Source organism: Hippocampus zosterae, chromosome 4 (assembly GCF_025434085.1).
Source record: "Hippocampus zosterae strain Florida chromosome 4, ASM2543408v3, whole genome shotgun sequence".
NCBI classification, from domain to species: Eukaryota; Metazoa; Chordata; class Actinopteri; order Syngnathiformes; family Syngnathidae; genus Hippocampus; species Hippocampus zosterae.
In genome coordinates this window covers 7,748,267-7,770,095 of record NC_067454.1, presented here as the reverse complement: position 1 = coordinate 7,770,095, position 21,829 = coordinate 7,748,267, and the positions used below count along the sequence as shown (strand labels likewise).

Here is a 21,829-nt window from a genome sequence, read left to right as displayed (position 1 = left end):
ATCTATGCATATGATCAGCACAATGGATTTCTTTTTCATTAGTTGTGTAAAATGCCATTCGGGTGAATGAATGAATAGAAGGGAGGTCGCGAGTGCCTGACAGATTACCCACCCTCTTCTGGCGTGATCTGACAATGGGAATTAATATGTACTCCCCATCCCGCTCTCCATTTGTTGGCAGAGGTTTTTGCCAGCAACTTTATCAGAGGTAACATTATCGAGAGCTTTGCTGAGAGCATCTTCCATCCTGCTCGCACGCGAGTGTGCCCAACACTTGTCACTGTCAATCACAGGGTGATAATACGCATACAATTCTCTCATTTGGTTTAATAAAATCCCTGGGTTTATTCGAAGTGCAGTCATTACAGCAAATAATTGCTGCATTGAGGTTTTAGCCCGGCCATAGCCTTAGGGATAAGACAAGACTATTGCTATATGAAGGATCTGCCGGCTGGGTGGATTTTAACCCTTGCTCCCCAGTTGTTCATATTGCTAAAATGAATATTACATTTGAATGTAGACCTGGCTTTCTTTATTCAAACTAACATTGTTATTACGCATTATCCCAATATGGAGTCATCCGTTTTCCACTCATTTTCAGCGCTTAGGCGGCTTCCATGGGGGACCACCAGCTGTCATTTAAACCAAATTGTGGTTGTGAATAGGCGGCCCAAAACTCTCGGAGGAAAAAGGCAGACACGAATGAACATATTTCATCTCCAGTTTAAATATGCCGCTGGCCGTCCGGATTGAAGTAATGACTGAAAAATGCAAACAATCAGATCAAAAGATGGCCGCTGTTGGCAGGCAGATTAAAGAGAGGGAAATATGTGGCCACTCCTCAGTCCAATAGCTGGGATTCTCTCATACCGTTTTTTTTCAGTATACAAAAATAAAGGAAGTGGCCTCATTGTTCCAAAACCTTTGGAGGGGAGTATACATTTCGTGAGCGCTTCTTTAATTTTTAAACTTCAAAGAAAGTTGACGGTTGAATGGTAGATGAAAAAAAGAAAAACAAACTGCAGCGTGTCACACATTCAATTAGTTAATCCAATCTCCCCACAGTCATTAAGTCCATTAGTATATTTGTTTGACCAAAACAAGGTCACAAGTTGATGAGCTAAAGGTAACTCATTAGAAAAGCAGCGGTGTGTGCATTTGTTAGCGTCGCACAGTTGATCCCAATGTCGAAGGGAGGCAAAGGCGCCATCGACTTGTTTGTTTGGAGGTCGCCTTTGATTTGTATGTGTCAAAAAAAAAAAACTCAAGTGACCTTGCCTCCTCCTCCTCGCTGCTCAAATAAGCAAGCAGGACACTAATTAGCTTTGTCAGTCAAGTGTACATGGGACAATATACAATCAAATAACAAATAATGAGGTCAATAATTTCTATTTACTCTCAAACTCGGACAATGTCATTCCTCCCCACATTAATACAACCGCTCATGCGTTAAATTAGTTTTTTTTTTCTTCTTGCCCAGAGAAATATAATTAGGCGTGATTGTTTGGAAATCAATCCATCAACGAAAGGCCAAGGAAGTGTGGTCAAAAACTAAGAGAAATGCAAGACGCAGATGGCGTGGATGCGCTCTAGCCCCAAGGGACAGTTGCTGTGCACCGCACCGAAACGTTCAATTTAAAGCAAGACTGTTTTGTTTGACTGTCCTCAAGCACTTCAGAAGGCTTTTGCCCTGTAACTTTGCCACCCTACTTGTATTTCTCTGCAGTGCAAATTGAAGGTTTTTTTAGCCTCTTTCACAGTTCAAAGTGCATCCCTGCTGATGCTCACTGCTGACCACTAACAAAAAAACTGCAAAAGGAGAGGCGAGCTTACAAAAGTAATTCTGCCAACTTTGCATTTGGTCACATTTTTGATTTTGGTGACTTCTCAAGCAACTGTTTTAAAGAAAAGCCACAAGCAAGATTAATAAAAAGACAGCATGCACGCCACAATTTTCACATTGTTTTGTGTATGGCAAGAAAGGATCCCAGGGGGAGGCAATTACGAAGTCAATCGCGCTGAACATTGCCAAAGATTAGTTTCAGGTTGGCACAGGAACAGACTTATTCAATTACCATTGATTCTTATGATATAATGGTTTTGAAATCCAAATAGTTTGGATCTTGAATAACTTCCCCAGTCCAACATTGATATTAACGGAAATATGGATTTGAGGTTTTATGATGGCCACAGTTTGAATCTGGATTGCTACAATTACTAGTGATTCTTATTTGAAAATTTGTCTCAAAATCCACCATCCTGTCCATCTAATAGGTGCCCCACATATTGATTATCAGGAGTACAAAAAATAGTACATGTATAAAAAAGGTCAAATTAGATGCAATCCTGTTGAAGAGCTTATTTATTTCATTCTCTGCACTTTTCACCATTTTGTGTGGCACGTTTCACCATTTGGTGTGCTGAAGTCAATTGAATGAAACAGAAGTAAAATGTCCACTTCGCTCACTTGAATAACAATTTCAAATATTATAAGCACAATGTCTGGACATAGCTGAGACTTAAGGTGATCCCTGGAAAACCGTTACTAACTCGGTGTAATTTGATGTCTTGGCACGACACGCAGCTGTTAAAGCAGACAACTGGTTGCATTTGCTTTACTTTATTTTTGCTGCCACTTTGCACATGCAAAACCAGCATGAATACATTTTTTAATGCTGTAATTTATCGATAGTAATTTTGTGGTGGGATGGGGGTTCAGTATAATTCACGTTTTAATTACAAGTGACAGTTTAGTTATTTTTCTATTTTTTTGTTTTTGTTTTGTTGGGTTGTTTTTTCAGGTTTCATCCACAGGTCGTCGCTGTGATCTCACAAAATTCCCTCTTCCGGTCCATGTTACCCATGTGACTACATTTAAACCAATCAAATGACAAAATAATTTCTACTAACCAATGACAATGCACACTCACGCATAGAAACGCCCACGCCGTGTCGTTAGATTGAGCTCCGGCTGTCAAGTGTTTGGCGACAAACCCCACTAGGCTAGCTAGTTTAGCCGTGTTTATACCCGTGGGAATGGCGATCAGCTGAGCATTTACCACACGCGAGTCGAGGTAAACGTTGTTTATTAAGCTTATTGTGCGCCTAAACGACAAGCACGGTGATTATTTTTGGATCAATTACGTGCGCCATACAAGTTGTCATCGACGCTGAATCTACTTATGCTAATGCTAAAGGTTGGGTTCGTGGAGAAGCAGGTGAGATTGCATCAGATTGTTTTCAAAACAGACCAGACCATTAAAGGGTCGTTTTGGGCAAGTAAATATGATATTGTCTCCCGGAAAATGACGGAAGAAAACAAATTAACCACGTAGGTAGCGACACCCCCCCCCCCCCGCAACTCGGCGTATGAATGCAAACTGCTTGTCAGGCTTGCTATGCTAGTGACTTACATAACGCTACATATGAAGAGATCTCTCATGTAGATACCCCGCTATTGTATCGGTGAAGTGGTAGAGGTGTGCTGAAATGAGTTAAACAGTCAGCATGTTCAGTTCATCAGTAAAAGGGGGGGAAGCAGAGCTCGGTTTTGGCCAGCGTTGTATTGACCCGTGACACGTTTTACATTATCAAAGTCCCATAGCACACCACTAAACAAAACTAATTCTTTGTACAGTACAGTGATCATGCTGATATCGTCTCCGTTTACTCCATAATGTACTTGGTGTGAGATTGGGGCCTGTGTAAAAGCAACACAAGATACTCTATTTTTGTATAGGGAGAAGGATGGATATACAAGTCTCCCTGTTACAACACACCTGATTCAAATGAACAGGTTCAATGCCAGGCTTCCGCGGAGCTTGCTGATGATCTCATCATTTGAATCAGGTGTGTTGCAACAGGGAGACTTGGAAAACATGCAGGACAATGACCCTCCAGGACCTGAGTTTGACACCTATGATCTAAAACATGCAGTATAGCGGCCCTCGATGACCGGAGTTTGAGACGGACCCTTGACTTAGTGAAAATGCATGGACTTGTTGTGCCTCTGTCTGTCTCTGATATAGATCAAGGAGCAACTATATTTGATTTGTGGTAAATAAATACAATTTTTCAGAACAAGTAAATGAATGTGGATAATCTTCTGATGTACACTTGATCATTTTGTATTTTCAGGCACTGTTTTCAGATCTACATAAATTGCTCTCTCTGAATATCCTGGCCAGCATCTGTCATGTGACCGACTTAAAGAAAACCTGGGGGGATACCAGTACCAATCTCAGCTTCTACATGAGTTATGAACTTAAACCCCTTCTGGAGCATGTCTGCCAATACGAGCCGTAAGGTAATGTAAAAGTGGCGGTGTACGTTTACGTGTATCTTATGCGACAGTAAGCTAAAACCTCATATTCAGAAATATAAACCATATTAAAAGTGGAAATGTGAGGTTTTATGATGTCACATGAGTGAATTTTGCTGTACAAACAAGAGGAGGCTTAGCTTGTCATGGAGCTGTGACTTTGTCATGAAGCTGTCAGGTTTTGCAATCACAACTTGGTGGATGGATTAGTTGAGAATCTTATTTTCATTTTGGGGGAAACAATGGAAATAGTATCCATGGATCCATTTTCGATGGTACTCATACTTGTTAGGGTTACAGCAGGAGAGCTGGAGACGATCCAATCTGACGTTATTGCATGAGAAGTGGAAGGTGTGCTGTATAGACAGACAACCATTCCCTGATCAGCGAGTTACGGCCGTTTCAGAATATTTTCTTCACGATCATTCAATTTGTAAATTGACTTCTCAACCTGTCAATGTTGAATACTGTTCCAAGTTTCAGTGCTATTTGTTGCTGTAATATTTGCGCATTTTGGACAAAGTGTTGATCTCATGTTGAGGTGTCTCTCATTGTTACATTGCAGAGACCTGAAAGCGAGGACCAAGGCGAGCTGAAAAGCAGCCCTTCCCGGCTGCCCTTTGGCAAGAAGCAGCTTCCAGCCATCCCCAAGAATGCGGCTGCCGTCACCAAGCCGGCGGCCTTGGGAAGCCCCGCCCACTCCACAAATGGCCCGCACGCACCCTACGGCCCCTTTTACTTGGAATACTCTCTGTTGGCGGAGTTGTAAGTTGCTGTGGCAGCACATGAGGTATGCCTTTTATTTAATATGCATTTTGAATTGACTTGCCTGTCATGTGACCTGCAGCACGCTCGTGATTAAGCAGAAACTCCCTGGAATTTACGTGCAGCCCTCTTATAAGTCAGCACTTAGTAAGTATGCACAAAAAGCATGGCTTAAAAAAACGTGAGACTTTTTTAAAATTATTCCTGGTCAGATTTAACACATTTGTGTTCCTGTTCAGTGTGGTTTGGGGTCATATTCGTCAGACATGGCTTGTACCAGGATGGAGTCTTCAAGTTCACTGTGTATATCCCAGATAACTATCCAGATGGCGATTGTCCAGTGAGTAATGTTTGGTCTGGTAATGGTCTGTAACATGAGAAGGGGGGAGTAAAAAAACATACATTTTAAGCTTAGACCGATTTGTAACTTCTGAAGGCCTCACACATGAAAGGGAAATCAGCAACCGTGTGGTAACTGCTCCTAAAGATTATGATGTACACACATAACCCGTCGCACGCAATTTCTGCCAAGACTGACCTCTATGAGGCAGCGTAGTACCACAGAAAATCTAGACTGAGTTGGAAGAAGATAAGCTAACAATTAGCCTAGCTAGTAACTACATTGCTGTTACAAATGCCTATCATTGTGATGAACAGCTGTGAGACATTTCTTACAGCATTCAACGCAGCACAACCACATCCTCCTTGTGTTGGCTCAACTCTCTGTGTTGGCCGTACACACACAAAAAAAATAAAAATACTGAGCATCCATCCATCCATCCATCTTCTACCGCTTATCCGGGGCCGGGTCGCGGGGGCAACAGCTTTAGCAGGGAAGCCCAGACTTCCCTCTCCCTAGCTACTTCTTCCAGCTCTCCCCGGGGGATCCCGAGGCGTTCCCAGGCCAGCTGGGTGACATAGTCTCTCCAGCGTGTCCTGGGTCTTCCTCGGGGTCTCCTCCCGGTGGGACATGCCCGGAACACCTCACCAGGGAGGCGTTCAGGAGGCATCCGAATCAGATGCCCAAGCCACCTCATCTGGCTCCTCTCGATGTGGAGGAGAAGCGGCTCGACACGGAGCCCCTCCCGGATGACCGAGCTTCTCACCTTATCTCTAAGGGAGAGCCCGGACACCCTGCGGAGAAAACTCATTTCGGCCGCTTGTATCCGGGATCTCGTTCTTTCGGTCACGACCCATAGCTCGTGACCATAGATGAGGGTTGGAACGTAGATCGACCGGTAAATTGAGAGCTTCGCCCTTTGGCTCAGCTCCTTCTTCACCACGACAGACCGATACAACGTCCGCAAATACTGAGCAGGTTTCACATTTACAATTGTAGCATTGTAGTACGTTTTCCCCACGTCCTAATCTTCAGAATTAATGTCATTGCCAACTCTTTCGGACACCGGTAGATCTCAGAAATCAATAAAAGTAATCTGTTTATATTATTCACATCTCTCTGTTTAACAAACTGTCATGCAGGTCTAATTAGCTAACCAAACCTGTAAAGTGTAAGAACAAAACTTGTCTATCTTTGATAACAGGTGCTTTCTAGTGTATATACAGTACATTCGTCGTTATCACCCCTTGTTGACGCTGCTCCTCTTTTTGGTGCTATTTATATTTTTTAAAAAACAATGTGTGGGGAAATCATTTCCGAACTTAGACCCAGGTCTTGCATTAGCTGTCTTTGAATATGAATTTAATGGCAGATTTCCATCCCCCACCCACCCCAAATTTTCTAATCTATGGTGGTCTACTTCACGTGAACTCATGTTTCAGGAACTCCCTCTGCAATTGGCTCACTGTGATTTATTTATTTTTTGTCTTTGGTTGTTGTGTTTTACAGAAATTAGTGTTTGACATGCCAGTCTTCCATCCACTTGTCGACCCAGTGTCTGGCGAGCTTGATGTCAAAAGAGCTTTCACCAAATGGAGGTGAACACAAATGCAATTTGCACACCAAAGGCCGATATGTGTAATTTGCCGTTTTGTTGTTTAGGCGGAATCACAACCACATCTGGCAAGTCCTCATGTATGCACGTACTGTTTTCTACAAGATTAACACCTCAGAACCCCTCAACCCAGAAGCTGCTGTACTGTGAGTGTCCCGGCTACTTTTTATTTTAATTAGAGAAATCAGAACAAATGCAAGGTACAAACGGATTTTATGTTACTATCATGGGAGCCGGAGCCTTTTTGAACAAAGTTTTCATAGCCGTCTTCCCCCTCAGGTATGAAAAGGATGTGCAGTTGTTCAAGAGTAAAGTGGTGGACAGTGTGAAACTATGCAACAGTCGTCTGTTTGACCAGCCCAAGATAGACGATCCTTACGCAATAAGGTTGGTAGGTCATCTTCACTCATTAGATGTTTCAATGTATGAAAAATAATGTTGCCTGTCAATGTCTTGCAGCTTTTCTCCGTGGAACCCAGCTGTTCACGAGGAAGCGAAAGAGCGAATGTTCACGTACAAAGTAAGTCCATAACGAGCACGTGGCATGTGCTGTCCTAGGGTGCCCTCACACCTGTAGTTCGCTTTCTCGTGTCTGACTCAGGTTTGTAAAAGAACAAACGATAACAGATGACTTAAAAAAAGTGAACAGCCACACTATCATGCTTAAACATATATATTTTTAATTGTATTTATTCATTTTTTAAACATGCACTGTTTTGGTGCTTTCACATTAAAGCATCCTTATATTTTTGTGTGCTGCATTCATGTTATTCATTTGTCCTAGAGACGACCCGAGGACCACTACAAGGGTACACAGGGCTCGGGCCTGTCCTGGGTCAAACCCGGGTCGACGCAGCCCTTCAGCAAAGACGACAGTCCTCCTCTGAGTTGAATCCACGCTTGCAGCGCCACTGACCGTTAGGAGATACCCGCAGCGCCGGCCACACCATATTTGTGAGCCAAATCCTCAAATAAGGACGTTGTGAATATTGCTCAGCTTTAAAAGCATCGCCCACCAACGGCTTTAGCATACACAAACCAAGTTTATAAGGCAAAGATGACAAATGGATGTCTCCGATGTAGAATTTATCAATTCTTGCAGATGTTTTAGGATCCATATGCACATGCTGGCTGGGCTCAGTGACTACATAGTGTTCTAAAAGTCCAAAAAGAGTGCAGTGGGTGTCGTGATCTCTTGGCTCAGGACTGCTTTTATTCATCATGCAAGGAATGTCAATCACAGCTGGGTAAAGACCAGACTTCCAATCTTTTAATCATTTTTATTTTATTTCCGCAAATCGGTTTTAAACATGTTACTCAATAAAGAGACATTTTTAATTTGCTTTTTAAAGGTTTGATGTGTAAATAAGAGGTTTGTTTTGAAGACAAAAAATAACTTTTGGGTTTTTTTTTCTTCCCGATCCAAATAAATTACGTACTAAAGCTCCCCGCATTGACTCCAAAGGTTCGTTTTTGTTTTGTTTTTTCCTCTCCACTGTCTCTCCGACCTGTTTCAAGTTAGTGTCTTTTTAATTTTATTTCATTAAACTTAAACACCGTAGATGCATATGATTGGTGCTTGAATGTTTTTTTCCCCCAATCAAATGTTTTGTTCTTTTCAAACCCGCTTTCTGTATAAGATGACAAGCTTCGTCATTGCTTTTCTGTAACAATAAAAATATTGGTTTGTTACGCATGTTGTGATTTTCCTCTTTTAATTTATTTAACCAGCAATGTTACCAGATAATGTAAATTGACAAAAGTAGGTAAATCCTACTAATTCTGGTTAAAGTATGGTATTCAATGCAATATTTGTTTTTTTGTTATGCCATCGTTGTATCTCAACCAAAATATATGCCACATTTTTTAAATAACCTATAACCATTTGAAAATTTTTAAACTGTCCATCTTAATCTCACAAAGTGAAATTGAATCTTTTCATTATTTGGGACCCAGCAGTTTCACAATAAATTATTTTTGGGGAGGTAATGGGTGGGGCGGGGGCAGTAAGTATAATGTAGGTTTGTTTTCCTCACCAAATTAAAGTTTTACAATTCTTTAATATATTTGTCAGGATTATTATTTTGGTTGATATATTGCTTTGTCATTGAAACAGATTGATGTAGAATGATGAAACAGTAGAGTATTTAAATTTTTAAACATGAATTTTTTTGACATTTTGATGTTGATATTTATCAAATATTTCATTAACCAACAAATAACCCGAAACAAAAAAAGTGAGCATTGTTTTGGTGCTTTTACAATAGCGCACTTAATTTTGGGATTGTATACTGTATTCGTCTTTGGAACTTTTGTATTAATACCCCCCGCCCCAATAATTTTTGAAATAATGTCACATAAGGGTGCGTAAAGAACTCCTATGTAGTTAGAGAATGACATTGTCGCTTGATGGAACGCCCCCGTCAAACTACGTACGAAAAAAATAGAACGCTGCACATCGCTTCAGGTGTGTAGTTCACGGTCTTGACCACTTGAGGTCCGTATAGTCCCACGGTGCGCCTGACATCTCTGGGGCGCCTGACATGTTCGCACGGGAGGACTGACTTGTAGTCCATGTGCCAAAGTAAAAGCTCTCCGGATTGGCTTCTTTGGCTTCCAACGCGGCCATCTTATGCGCCGTGTCACGACACCACAACACACGGGGACTTTGGCCCGGAGGTACCGTGGTCAAATCAACCACTCTCCAAGTGTGGGCGACCCCGCAGCGCCTCGCTCTCTCACACCGGGTGAACGGGTTTGTTGGAGTATTATTTGTCTTACTTTATTATATGGGCGACCCCGCAGCGCCTCGCTCTCTCACACCGGGTGAACGGGTTTGTTGTAGTATTATTTGTCTTACTTTATTATAATAATATATTTTTTACATGACACTTCTCCGGGGTGAAATTGCAGCGAACACCCGGAGGTCCAATCAGGGAGGAGGTCACTAGTATGCAAATGTGCCCTTATCGTCAGTCACGTCAGCAGCGGCGGCAGCAACACAGAAGCAGCCAGCCAGCAACACCCGCGGAGGTGGCGGTGGTGGTGGCCGGGCTTGGTTTCGGGCTTGGCGGCGACGGAGCAGCGGCTGTGCCGAGGTCGCCCGGAGAGGAGCCAACTTCACCGAGAATACGCACGCATGTGTCCGCGTTTGGCGTCGCTTCCACCGGTTTCATTTCGGGTAAGTCACCGCCGCCTTCCCCGACACTCGGTTCGCTTGATGCACTTGTGTGGCTTCCCTTCGTAGAGGAAGCTGTCAAACGCCCCGTCTCTTCGCACTTGTTCCGCGCACTTTTCGAAGAATACTAACCGGACTTTTGGCGCAGTTTCCCTGCCGAAGTAGAGCTGGTTGCCCAGGGTCCTGAACTGACAGCGACCGGTGCCGCTCGGTGGGTCGGTCGTGAGCTTAACAGTTCGCAATTGAAACTGAAACTCAGCCCCGGAAATAACACCCGGCGTGGTGGTTGCTATCTCGGACACCATCGACGTCGACCACCCCCCGACCTCCCTCCCTACATCGACACCCTCTTTCGACCAAACGCCCCCACCCATCTCCGACACCTTTTGGCCCGTCCTCCGTGAAACTCGTTCACTGTCGTCACCATAGTTTGCGCATTTTTTCCTTCGACGTGGTTTGCACAATTCTTCTGAGAATTTTAGCTTTGTACGAGCCATTGGTGCCTTTGGGGGGGGGGGGGGGGGGCTGCAACTACACGACGCGACTTGACTTCAGGATATTTGCTCGAAGTGGCATGAAGAAGTATGGAAACGAACTTTTCTTCTGTAAAGAAAACGAAATGGCTCAATCGAGGGGTTTATATGCGTCTTCGTGTGTGTGTTGATCTTATTGGCCAGCGCCGTTGGGGTGCTGCAAACAGCTGGAAGTCGATGCATGTGACGTTCCCTTCGCCTAGAAGGAAAGAAGCAGGAGGGCGCTTGTTAAGGCCCAGGCTGGTGTTGATCTGCTCTTAATTGATTGAAGGAAAACGTGTTAGGGTTAGCTTGTTTTTGGGTCACTTCCCGAGCTCCTGCCTCAATTGTCAATTCGTTTTTGACAGCTTAGAATGATGTCAACGAGGAAGTATCAAGAAACATGACAGTCAATTGTCTTTTTTTTTGCCTACTGTTGCCTCTTTCACAGAGATTCTACAAAATGTTCAATTCACATTCCCCTGTATTCACACAGAACACAGCAAAGTGGGATATTAAATGATATGGCATTTATCTACCACTGTTTACTTTTTCATGCAAAACCCAGCAAAGAGGGCTATTGCATTGTTAGACATGTATCCATTTCTGTTTTTCATCCAGGATTTCGTTACAAATATGTCTGTTTTCAACCAGCCAGATGCCAAAATTAGCTGTTTAATAAGAGATCTGAAACTTATCCACAGCACACAACCCAGCGAATCATGATATTTGCAGTTTCATCCAATGACAAAGCATCCTCTATGAAGGCAATTAGATCAAATCAGATACCTATGAAATACTGAACAAAATTGGTTTATCTGAGCCTGAATGTTCGATATGGTATTTTACACAGACCCCAGTGAAGAGGGATATTTGAGGTTCCACATGACAACACATCATCCGGTGATTAGACATGTGGTGACATCCAGCCACCTTAAATCCTCTACAGGGTCAGATATGAATATCATCTAACGTATGACCAATCTGGTTCTACTTGTTTTTTATTTTATTTTTTTTACATAAACATCAGAACACACTTCCTCATATCAAACTGGATCCAACAAAGTGTAATATTAGCCTCTAGAAGAGATAGTGAAGATTCCTCCCTCCTATCCCATCATTGTTTGGCCATGGCGGAGGTTTGCATGTTGCTATTTGTTTCTGTGGTTTGTGGTGATAGGGTCAAAGCCGAGTTGGGTGACTGTGCCTCGTTGGTGCGTAACAATATGCTAAAGACCATGCGCTCTCTTTTCTTTTGTCGATGCTATCGATACAAATATGAAATCTGGATTTGTTTTTTTAACTGTATTTATACAATCAGCTAAATTAAAGCCATTAGGGGCGGCCCGGTAGTCCAGTGGTAGCACGTAGGCTTCACAGTGCAGAGGTACCGGGTTCGATTCCAGCTCCGGCCTCCCTGTGTGGAGTTTGCATGTTCTCCCCGGGCCTGCGTGGGTTTTCTCCGGGTGCTCCGGTTTCCTCCCACATTCCAAAAACGTGCGTGGCAGGCTGATTGACCACTCTAAATTGTCCCTAGGCGTGAGTGTGAGTGTGGATGGTTGTTCGTCTCTGTGTGCCCTGTGATTGACTGGCAACCGATTCAGGGTGTCCCCCTCCTACTGCCCGGAGATAGCTGGGATTGGCTCCAGCATCCCCCGCGACCCTATTGAGGATCAAGTGGTTCGGAAGATGAATGAATAAAGCCATTAAGTTATGGACAGCAATTGTGGGCGACCTCCTTGACAGTGTTTCATTTATCCATCCATCCTTCTATCCATTTGACGATCAGCTTTATCATCACAAGGATCGCGGGGGTGCTGGAGCCTATCCCAGGTGCCTCCAGGCAGTCGGCGGGGGACACCCTGAACCGGTTGCCAGCCAATCGAAGGACGCACAGAGACAAACAACCATCCGCGCTCACACTCACGCCTAGGGGCAATTTAGAGTGCCCCATAAACCTGCCATGCTTGTTTTTGAAATGTGGGAGGAACCCGGAGTGCCTAGAGAAATCCCATGCATGCTCGGGGAGAACATGCATACTCCACACATGTACCATAGCGGTACTGAGCTTTGGAGCCCGACCTATCATGCAGCTGGTACAGGGTGAACATCCCCTCTCGCCAAGAGCCTTGCTGGGATAGGTTCCAGTTCACCCGCAACCCTCGGAAGACAAGTGTGACAGAAAATGGATGAGTCGATAGAAGGATGGATTGGATACATGATTCTCTGTGTTGTGCCGTCTTCCATCCATCCGAATTCCCACCTGAAATTCTTGAAAATACCTGAATTATAATCTTGTAATGTTCCTGAAATCACCTCCTCGAATATGCCAAATAGCATGCCGGCACAACGACGGAGCATTCGCTGGCCTCTGTCATCTTCCGCTGGTCTGTGGTCGCCAAGCACACGCCCTCAAAAGACCTCGTCTGCCTCTGTTCCTGGGCTGTTGAAATTCAGCTGTCAACGCCTCCCTGTGCGTCCTGCCCTGCAGCTCTGTTGGCTGTCGAGTTTAGAAAAGGTTGTGGTGGGGGGGGGGGGGGGGGGCTGAGGCGGGGGGTGGTTGAGAGGAGGGAGGGTTGTGGTGAGGGGAAATTGGGAGGAGGGAGGGTGCATACAAGGGGTTGCACGAAGAGGCACCTGCTGCCGGTGGCTGGCAGTTGGCTCGCGCCAGCTGCTTTCACTGCACACATGAAAAGCCTGCTGATAGATAATTGACAGCACAGAGTTCCTGACCTAGCTATTACGTGGTTTTAGAGCGCTTCTTTTCAATGCCACATGGAGAGCCATTATGGAAATCTACTAGTCAACTAGCATGTTTCACTGAAGGACTGGAAGACAAAAATAGCTGCAGTGGGGGGTGTGGGGTGTCACTTGAGGTTTTCTGTATTCTCAATTCGTTCTTTTTTGTTTTGAATCATGTCTGTCTGTCTACAGACACGTAGCTACACCTCCCACAGCTGATGCGTTCTTGTTCTTTAGACTGCATACTTATTAAGACGTTTATAACAACATCTCTGCTGGTTTCTTCAATGGCCTCAAGATGCCACAAATCAACAATTAACCCCAGGCGATCAACAGAGTAATTGAAACAGACTGTAATATCAAAAAAGTAACACGCGCCCAAGTAGCTTTGAACATTTTTCATTGACTGCAACCTTAACTTTGGGAAAGACTGATACGAATGATACCACATTGGAATGAACTTAAGCCAGGAAGAAAAAAAACACTCCTTGGTATTGCTAAGTAAGAGGTCAAGGGGTCAAGAAAGGGCAGCATGAGGAAGTTGTGGTGAGCATTTCTTCCTCCAGGGATGGCAATTTTCCGCGGAGACGCGGAAATCCGCCGTTTTATTTCTTAAATTGATCATTTTTGTGGGTCCTCTAAATCTGTTGAGAAAATTTTATGGAGGGTCAGGTACCTTATCGTTGAGTTTTCACGAGCTCTCCCGATCAGTCTTTCCATCTTCCGATTGTAAACAGCCCTGCGATTGGACGTGTATGATGTCTTACTTGTTGTGATTGGTCGCTCTGTCCAGGCCACGCCCCTTTCCGCTTTTTTCCCCATCACTAGCCATTGCCATCCCTGTTCCTCACAGTCGGGAGATCCAAGTTCGAAGGAAGCTCCATTGGAACATTTCTAAGTAGTTTATAATGAATGTGAAAGTGAGTGTGAATTGTTATTTGTCTATATGTGCCCTCTGATTGACTGTTGGCGAGTTTAGTACAGAGTGCATGATCCCTCTTACATAAAGTCAGATGCGTGAGGCTTCAGTTACCCGCAAACCCAACCCAAAAATGGCCTGACGGATGGATAGAAAAGCCTGAAACACCCCTTTTGCAAAATGTTCCTATCTTATGTTTGATTTAATATTTGTATCGTGTTTTTACAGAGTCATGATGTGATGCCATAGCTCTGGTGCATCGTAACCAACGTGGATCCACCGAACTCCAGGAGGTTCCGTCACCAGTCAGAGCTCCGACATGGATTTTTTTGATGACCCAAACCTCTTTGGTGGAGGTCTGGAAGGGGTGGATGTCGACGGCTTCCCCTCAGGTCCGTCATTTGTGGATGAGCTCAATCTTGGCACGGACTTTGAGCCCATCCAAGTGGAGTCTCTCGCTCTGGGGAAAAATCAAGACATGATGCTGCCGGTGTCTTCCACGTCCAACCAGCAAACTATGACCTCTTACAGTCAGCAGATGGGGCACTATGTTGGAATTAAGGCACAGAATCCTGCCGGGCAGCCGTTTTCCAGTCCCGGGGCTTCAGGTGGTGTGACGGCAGAGCAACAGGGCCAGTACCACAATGGCCCTGTCGGCCAAGTACCTCAATCCAACGGGTTGTTCTTCAACAGTAGCAGCCCAATGTGGGGGAATCAGGACCAGAATGGTAACATGTATCATCCTTTATCTCAGCAGCAGCAGCAACTGTACGGCCAGCAAATACATGTCGGACAGCAACGAACGCATCATCCGCAGCAGCACCGAATGCGTCAGCAGCAACAGCAGCAAAGGCAAACTTACCCGCAACAGCTGTTCAATCAGAGCCAACATCAACAAATGAACATGCAGGGCATGCCTTTGGCGCAACGGCAGCATCACGGCTTCCCCTTTCACCAAGGGAGCCAGCCTCGGAGCCAGCAACAGGTTGCACAGAGTCCGCAGCAGGCCCAGCACCAGCTAACTGCGGTGGGAGCAAGGTTTCATTCGGCGGTTGTGCCAAGTCAAAATGACCCCCTGCAGGGATCTTGCTTGCAGCAGCAACCGAAGCGCAGCTTCTCTTGCAGATTAGGAATGGCCGAAAATAACCCACCCATGGATTCGTCATCTTTGGTTCACTCACTGCCCACGTACTCTGTGAGTTCTGTCACCACTTACCAACCAGCCGAATACCCTTCCTACCCTGGAGAGCCAGAAATGGACTGTCTGAGTCGGCCGTCTTTGTCCTCGGTGTCGGCGGCGGCTCGGCCCGCTGCTACCGCCACTCCCCTTGCGGGAGCGCTACCCGAACTCCCTGGAGCAGCATGTCAGTTTCCATCCGCATCACTTATGGGTCAGCAGCATGCTCAGACCTCCGTTAACCAGGCAGAGGAATGTCATTTTCGGGCTTTACGCTGTCGCGGTGAAACGCAGGGTAACAACAAGTTGTCCGAGATGTTCGGAGAATCGATGAGCTGCTACCCGAGTGTGGCCCACCAGTTGCCCTCTGAGCATCCGCAGCGCTGCGGGGCCATCAACACGAATGGATACCCATCACTAGGGGACAGTCTCCTGGCATCGGAGGCTCAGGATGGAGATTTGGCGGGGTTGGAGCCCCCCGACCTCTTGCCTGACTTTCTTCCCCAGCTCGAGGCCGCCCTCAGCCAACCTGATCAATCTAATGGTTCCTGGGCGGATTCCAACCAGGCTTGGGGGCACGAGCACAGGACACAAACACCTGCTGGACAAAAGGAAGATGAGGTACTACCATTTTTTTTCTTACGATATCGTACATTTGGAATGTTATTCGCCTGCAAACACTCATTTATGGCGCTGCTCGAGGAACCTGGGTTTAAACAGCAGCGCACAGTACGTTATATTGCATACGTCACTACAGTGTACACGGGTGCAAAAGTACCCCCTCTATCATTGCTGAGATGGCCACTGAGGAGATAAATGTCATGAAATGGCATTTCTCCACTTTGATCAATTAAAAGAACATTCAACTTTTTCCCCAGGCTCTAGTGGACATGAGTCTGACCAGCCGTCTAATGATTAACGCTTTGCTCAGAGAAAATGCACTGATGTCTAGTGGGGAATTGTCTAGTTTGGGCGGGAGGGTAAGAGAACGCCTGCAGAAAATAAGATAAGATAAGAAAACCTTTATTTGTCCACTGCTGTCAGGGTGAAAATGATGATGAAGACGACTGTCCGTCCAGCCAGTCTTGTCTATCTTCCCTTTACACCGACAGCAGGTCAGGCCTGATTAGGCTAAGAGTGGAGTGTTTTCAGGACTTAGCTGTAAGCATACTTAGGGCTATATCAAGATGTGGGTCAGGGCAAGCCAGGAGCACACTGGAGTGGAGTGTGGGGGGAGGTTGCATGCTGTTGTGGTAGCTGCGAGTGCAGGCGCATGCATGAGTGAGGCAAGGCTGTCGGAGGAAGAAGAGGGGAGGGGGAGTGTCGCTGAAGGAGAGCACTCCGGGGAGAGGGAAGGGGCGGGGGGATGAGGAGAGCAGTAGCTCATGGAAAAAGACGGACAGCTTAGGAAAGAAAGGGAGGGAATGAGACAGCAAGGAAGAGCATGAGTGGGAGAAAATAAATGAGAGGTGGGCAGGGGGGTGGGGTGGGGGGTTGATGGGTGATTGCCTGAGCTGGCTGTAACAGGCTTCAGGCAGATCCCGGATCTTTTACTTGGCGAGTTACCTAGCAGCATCCGCAGAGACTCTGGGCACTGACACACATCGATGCAAAATCAGGCGAAGTTTGAGCACACTCACGCGAATTTTGACACACTGGTGTGGTCTCTCAAAAAAAAAAGGTTGCATAAAATCTTGCTAAAGTTTTTGAACTAAACGTAGAAAACCCGTGCGAGTTCAGGCTTATTGCATTGAACATACTGTAGATTGGATTTACAGTACAGGGTGTCGAGCTAACAAACCGCACACAAACAACACTTTTGGGCATTGGGAATTACTCGCGATCCCAGTGGGGGTGAAGCGGTTCGGAAGATGAATGAATGAATCATATGAATTAGAGTTATTAATTATGGCTCAACTTCTGCATTAGGCATACAGGTTAGTGATATTCTATGACACATTCCCATGTCGCACAAATTTGGGTTACGCTGCTACTACTGGAACAGAACGCTATAGAAGATCACCTGACGTGTGCAAGGCTGTTTTTCTCTGCACATACACTTTCGATGAGTGTGTTCACGTAATTCACCAAGGTGGAAAAGAGAAAGCGCCCAAATAAAAGGCCTTGTTCGTGCTTTGCATGACAGTTTATCTGACCACGTGTTGCGGGACCCCCCGGCCCCTCCCCCGCTCCACTCCATTTGTAAACAAACACAATAGGCTTACCTTGTCCACAAAATGTACGGTAAAGTCACTCTAATGCACTTAAAAGTAGCTGAACAAAGAAACAGAACTTATGGCACCGCTGACCATATTATGTTGTGTCGCATTTTGGTATGCAGTCACTCAATCAGCGACAGAATCCACCATATTAGCTATTTGGATGTTCTATATATTGGTAGGAAAATCCTGATTAATGTTTTCTGCATTTTTAAACAGTTTCTACCTATCTTGGAGGTGATTTCATTAAAATACCCCAAAGTACCATTAATTAAAGCACACTCTATTTCTTGTCTTGCTGAAATCAGCCCATTTTTGGGGGTGATTCAGCTCTCATACATGGTGGGTCTATGCGGCTCTCATGAGCATGACAACAGGGGGCAGAGCCAGAGATTTGCAGCTGCAGATGCTTAGAGAACTGTGAGAAAACTACAGTTGCCGACTTTCAAAGTTGGCTTGTAGCATTCGGGAGTGAGGTCATTCTGCACACCGTGATCACAACACCGATGATCATGGTACCCCCATTCTGGTCATCCGGAAGAACCTTTTGTTTCGGTCGCTGCCGTAGTTCCCCCTTTTTCTTTTCTCAGTCAACTCAACCTGCACTTTTTTGGGGGTTAAAATATGAACAAATCGGTGCAAAGCAATCAAAAAAAATCTGAAAGCATTTGGGTGGAATCTCTAGCAATCGTGTATCTGCGCTTTTCTTTCGTTATATTTTTCCATTTGTCAACATCATTGCACTTCAAGATTATTTGATTGTTTGGTGACCTTTAAAAATGTAGAATGTACTTTTTTTTTCTTTTGATACTGATGATCTGAAAATTACGTGATTGGATTGGGACAACATTTTTCATAGTCTTGGACCTGTGTAGATCTACGAACACCATATTGGTCGTGATTGCGCTTCTCGCATAGCTTTGTGGTCCAGCGAATTCTTTCGGCAACGATTGCCACAGATTTGCACATCGAAGGTCCTCTATAACATGGCTGATTGGAAGATGACACGGCAAAAACACACGATTCGCGATTTGACGGCCCCATACTCGAAACACATTTACGGAGTAGTACAATTGATTAGTTTGTTCAAATCCTACTGAACACTTCACCGGATTATGGCCCTCGCTTGAAAGTGCCTCTCAACCTTCGCCCAGGTTAGCTTGCAATGTCTTGGGCGGACAGTCAATGTCGGGGTGGTTATGATGCAAATTAGCCCAACTTATACATAATGGTGGGACTGAAGTGCAGAGTAGCTTGCTCACACACATTTCATTCCGAAATAGACAGAGAAGATAAGTCATTTCACACTCAATAGGTTGTCAGGCTCTCCAGAGACGTCAATATTGATAGCCAAGACACTTTTATTTATTTTTTCCAGTGATATGTCCCCTTTTGGGTCAAGCTCGCAGGGCCCTTGAGCAGATTGCAATTCTTGAACTGTGTATTTCAAACTAAAAGGTCCATATAATGGTATCAGAACACAAAGTGAGGTCAACGCCAGGCGTCAGCGTTGTAACAGCTCCATATTTCCTTCCATTTTGTTTATTGTTTGTTGAGCCAGGATGTATCTAGGAGTCGATCGCAATCCGTGGTCTTTGCTGTGTGTCCAAGTGCAACCTCTTTTCAACCACAACTAGCCAACGCTGGCGTCTTTGTCCTTTATCGAGACCGTTTTGACTGGACCCTTTGTCCGGCCCCCGTGTCGACGCTCGGCGGCTGACTGTGCTAAACATGTGCACTGATTTGTGAAGAGCCTGCTGATGGTGGCGTGTTTGCTGAGCAGGCGAGGCTTCGGGGGGTTAGCTGCCCATTCTCCACTCCCCCGCAGTGAATCTGCCTAATTAGGATTGATCACCAAATGCTGCAACAGTCAGCTCGCAGGTGTGACGAGACCCTCGAGTTCAAGACAGAGTCATTTTACTGGAGGTCTGTACTCCGAGCGTCAGTTGCAAAAAATAAAAAAACATTCTTTGTCTAACTTGGACAAATGGAAAGATCTATCCATTTCTTTCCACCTGCTTATGAGCATTCCTCACTGAGATGAGATCGATTTTAAAATCGGCCTGAAATGAGTCCCCGAGTAATTTGGGTACCTCGGTTCAAATAAATGCTCAAGGTTTGTTTTTTTTTGGGGGGGGGGGGTTCTGTCTCCAGCACCCGGTTATTTACGCGTTCACTATGAACAAGAAGTGAAGCAAATCGCAGCAAAACGTGTTCATGGTATGCATGACAATTACACTCCACCAAAACGGCGAGAAGGTCAGCTTCAAAATAAACGTTAGCGTAGCAAATACTTTATGGACATCAATCCCTTGCTTGTATTTTGAAGTTATTCTCGGAAGCGTGTTGCAGAATAATTGTTGACTTGACTCATGTTTGGGGTATTTATATATATTGTTTTTGTCTTCAGCTCTGTAACCAAAATCTATTTTTTTATCCAAATATCTGATTATTCAATAGAATTTTAATAGGCTATCCGAATTCCAAAATATTCGATAGCTGCCGCCCTAATTTCAAATCATTTGTTCTCCAGTCCAAATCCATAAATCCCTTTATTGAATCTACATGTTTTGAGTTGTATTTTTACACTGATATTCGCCATACAAGTTAGGCTGGAAGGTCAAATTAAACACAACCGCCGTGACAAATCATCAGGGGTAGTAAACTTCATGCATAGCATTAACTGTTACACAAAATTAAATCAATCTCACACACACACACGCAAAGATGCACACTCGTCACAAGTGACAAGCATTTGGGACGTAGCCAATTGGCAGGATTTATATTGACGACATAGCTGTCATTGCACTGCAAAGTCAGTCGGGATTCCAACTTGGGTGAGACGTCACGCTCAGAGGATTCGGCGCCACAATAAAGTATTGTTGTATTTGAGTTTACAGGCAAAAAAAACATGAGGACACGTGCTAATACCCTGTTGCTGTGTCTTAGTTTTTAACGCTGCTGTATTATATTCCTATTTGATGTGCACTGCTTACACTAGCTACTTGGCTTCAAACAGAGAAGACCAAGGTTACAAAAGCACAGTAAATGTGGCCGACTTAACAATTCGGTTGCTATGTTGAGCAAATTTTGCAACTTCTTTGTACAAAGCGACGGGTACGTTTAATTTCAGGTAACAGACCGCATGAGCGTAATCATGTTTGACATGATGTGTATTGCAAGAAAGAAACCCGGATTTGGTCACGCTGAACATTACCCAAAAGCCAACATTGCAGAAAACAGAGGTCTATCGATATGTTTGGATATATTCAGCGATGGCTGTTTGAAAGTGCTCTATAAATACAATTGAGTTTGAGTTTTGAGCGATCCAAAGTACTGTATATACTTACAAGTAAAACATATTTTGATGAGGTTGTTTGCCTCACCTGTACACACGTATGAGAAAAAAAAAAGAGTGAGAAAGCTGGATGGGGTGTGACGTCACTCTTATACCTCCATATGGACCAGCCGAGCCATGCAGTTTGACTTTTTATGTTAAATTACAGAACATTGCAAATGTATAGCCTTTAGTAAGGATTATGCTGATTGGACACACTGTACATGTTTTGACTAAAAGAGCATTTTCCCATGACGATTCACTTTCGCATTGCCTACAAAGGAAAAAAAAAATATTTGTTATATTATTTTCATGGCAGGTGATGCATGTTCACACCGCTCGGTTCCACTGCAGTATAATGGTGTTTGATACTGCTGTTGGAGGGTAATTTTTAGGATATGGATCCAGATATGTGTCAATAACCAAGGCAGATTAATTTGAATTGCTACGTTTAAATGTATTTTCATTCTTTAAGTGTATAGGTGGTTTTTTTTCAAATGATTTTGATTGGTTTTAAACCCAGCACAAAATTTGATTACCAATGGATAGAAAATAGAAAATTCTAAAATTGTAAATGACTAAACAATCTCCGAGGTCACTGTGGTCATCTGGTTAGCATGTCCACCTCACAGTGCGAAGGTGCAGGGTTCCTTCCCTTGTCATGTTCTCCCCGTGCTTGCATGGGTTTTCTCCGGGTACTCGTG

At 44.6% G+C, this 21,829-nt stretch overlaps 2 protein-coding genes across 8 annotated transcripts in view; both read left to right on the top strand.

Annotated features, from left to right (window-relative positions):
- Positions 1–2,918: 2,918 nt before the first annotated feature.
- On the top strand, positions 2,919–8,625 carry aktip (akt interacting protein). 2 transcript variants are annotated; one of them, XM_052064390.1, is made up of 10 exons: positions 2,919–3,074; positions 4,151–4,306; positions 4,887–5,086; positions 5,169–5,233; positions 5,326–5,426; positions 6,936–7,024; positions 7,089–7,187; positions 7,321–7,428; positions 7,501–7,561; positions 7,826–8,625. In XM_052064390.1, exons 2-10 carry the CDS (start codon positions 4,259–4,261, stop codon positions 7,931–7,933), a joined length of 879 nt encoding a protein of 292 aa, XP_051920350.1. In that variant the 5' UTR covers positions 2,919–3,074; positions 4,151–4,258; the 3' UTR covers positions 7,934–8,625. The 2 variants fall into 2 exon arrangements, with proteins under 2 accessions (XP_051920350.1, XP_051920351.1); XM_052064391.1 differs by having other exon boundaries at positions 2,948–3,218.
- Positions 8,626–9,861: 1,236 nt separating this feature from the next.
- chd9 (chromodomain helicase DNA binding protein 9) overlaps positions 9,862–21,829 on the top strand; it is a 73,251-nt gene continuing 61,283 nt past the window's right edge. For 4 of the 6 annotated variants that reach the window (XM_052064265.1, XM_052064264.1, XM_052064261.1 and 1 more), the window contains exons 1-2: positions 9,863–10,222; positions 14,621–16,190. In XM_052064265.1, the coding sequence (XP_051920225.1) occupies positions 14,712–16,190 (1,479 nt within the window). In that variant the 5' untranslated portion in view covers positions 9,863–10,222; positions 14,621–14,711. Of the gene's footprint in view, positions 10,223–14,620; positions 16,191–21,829 lie in introns of all 6 variants that reach the window. The other 2 variants (XM_052064263.1, XM_052064262.1) reach the window with 1 other exon arrangement.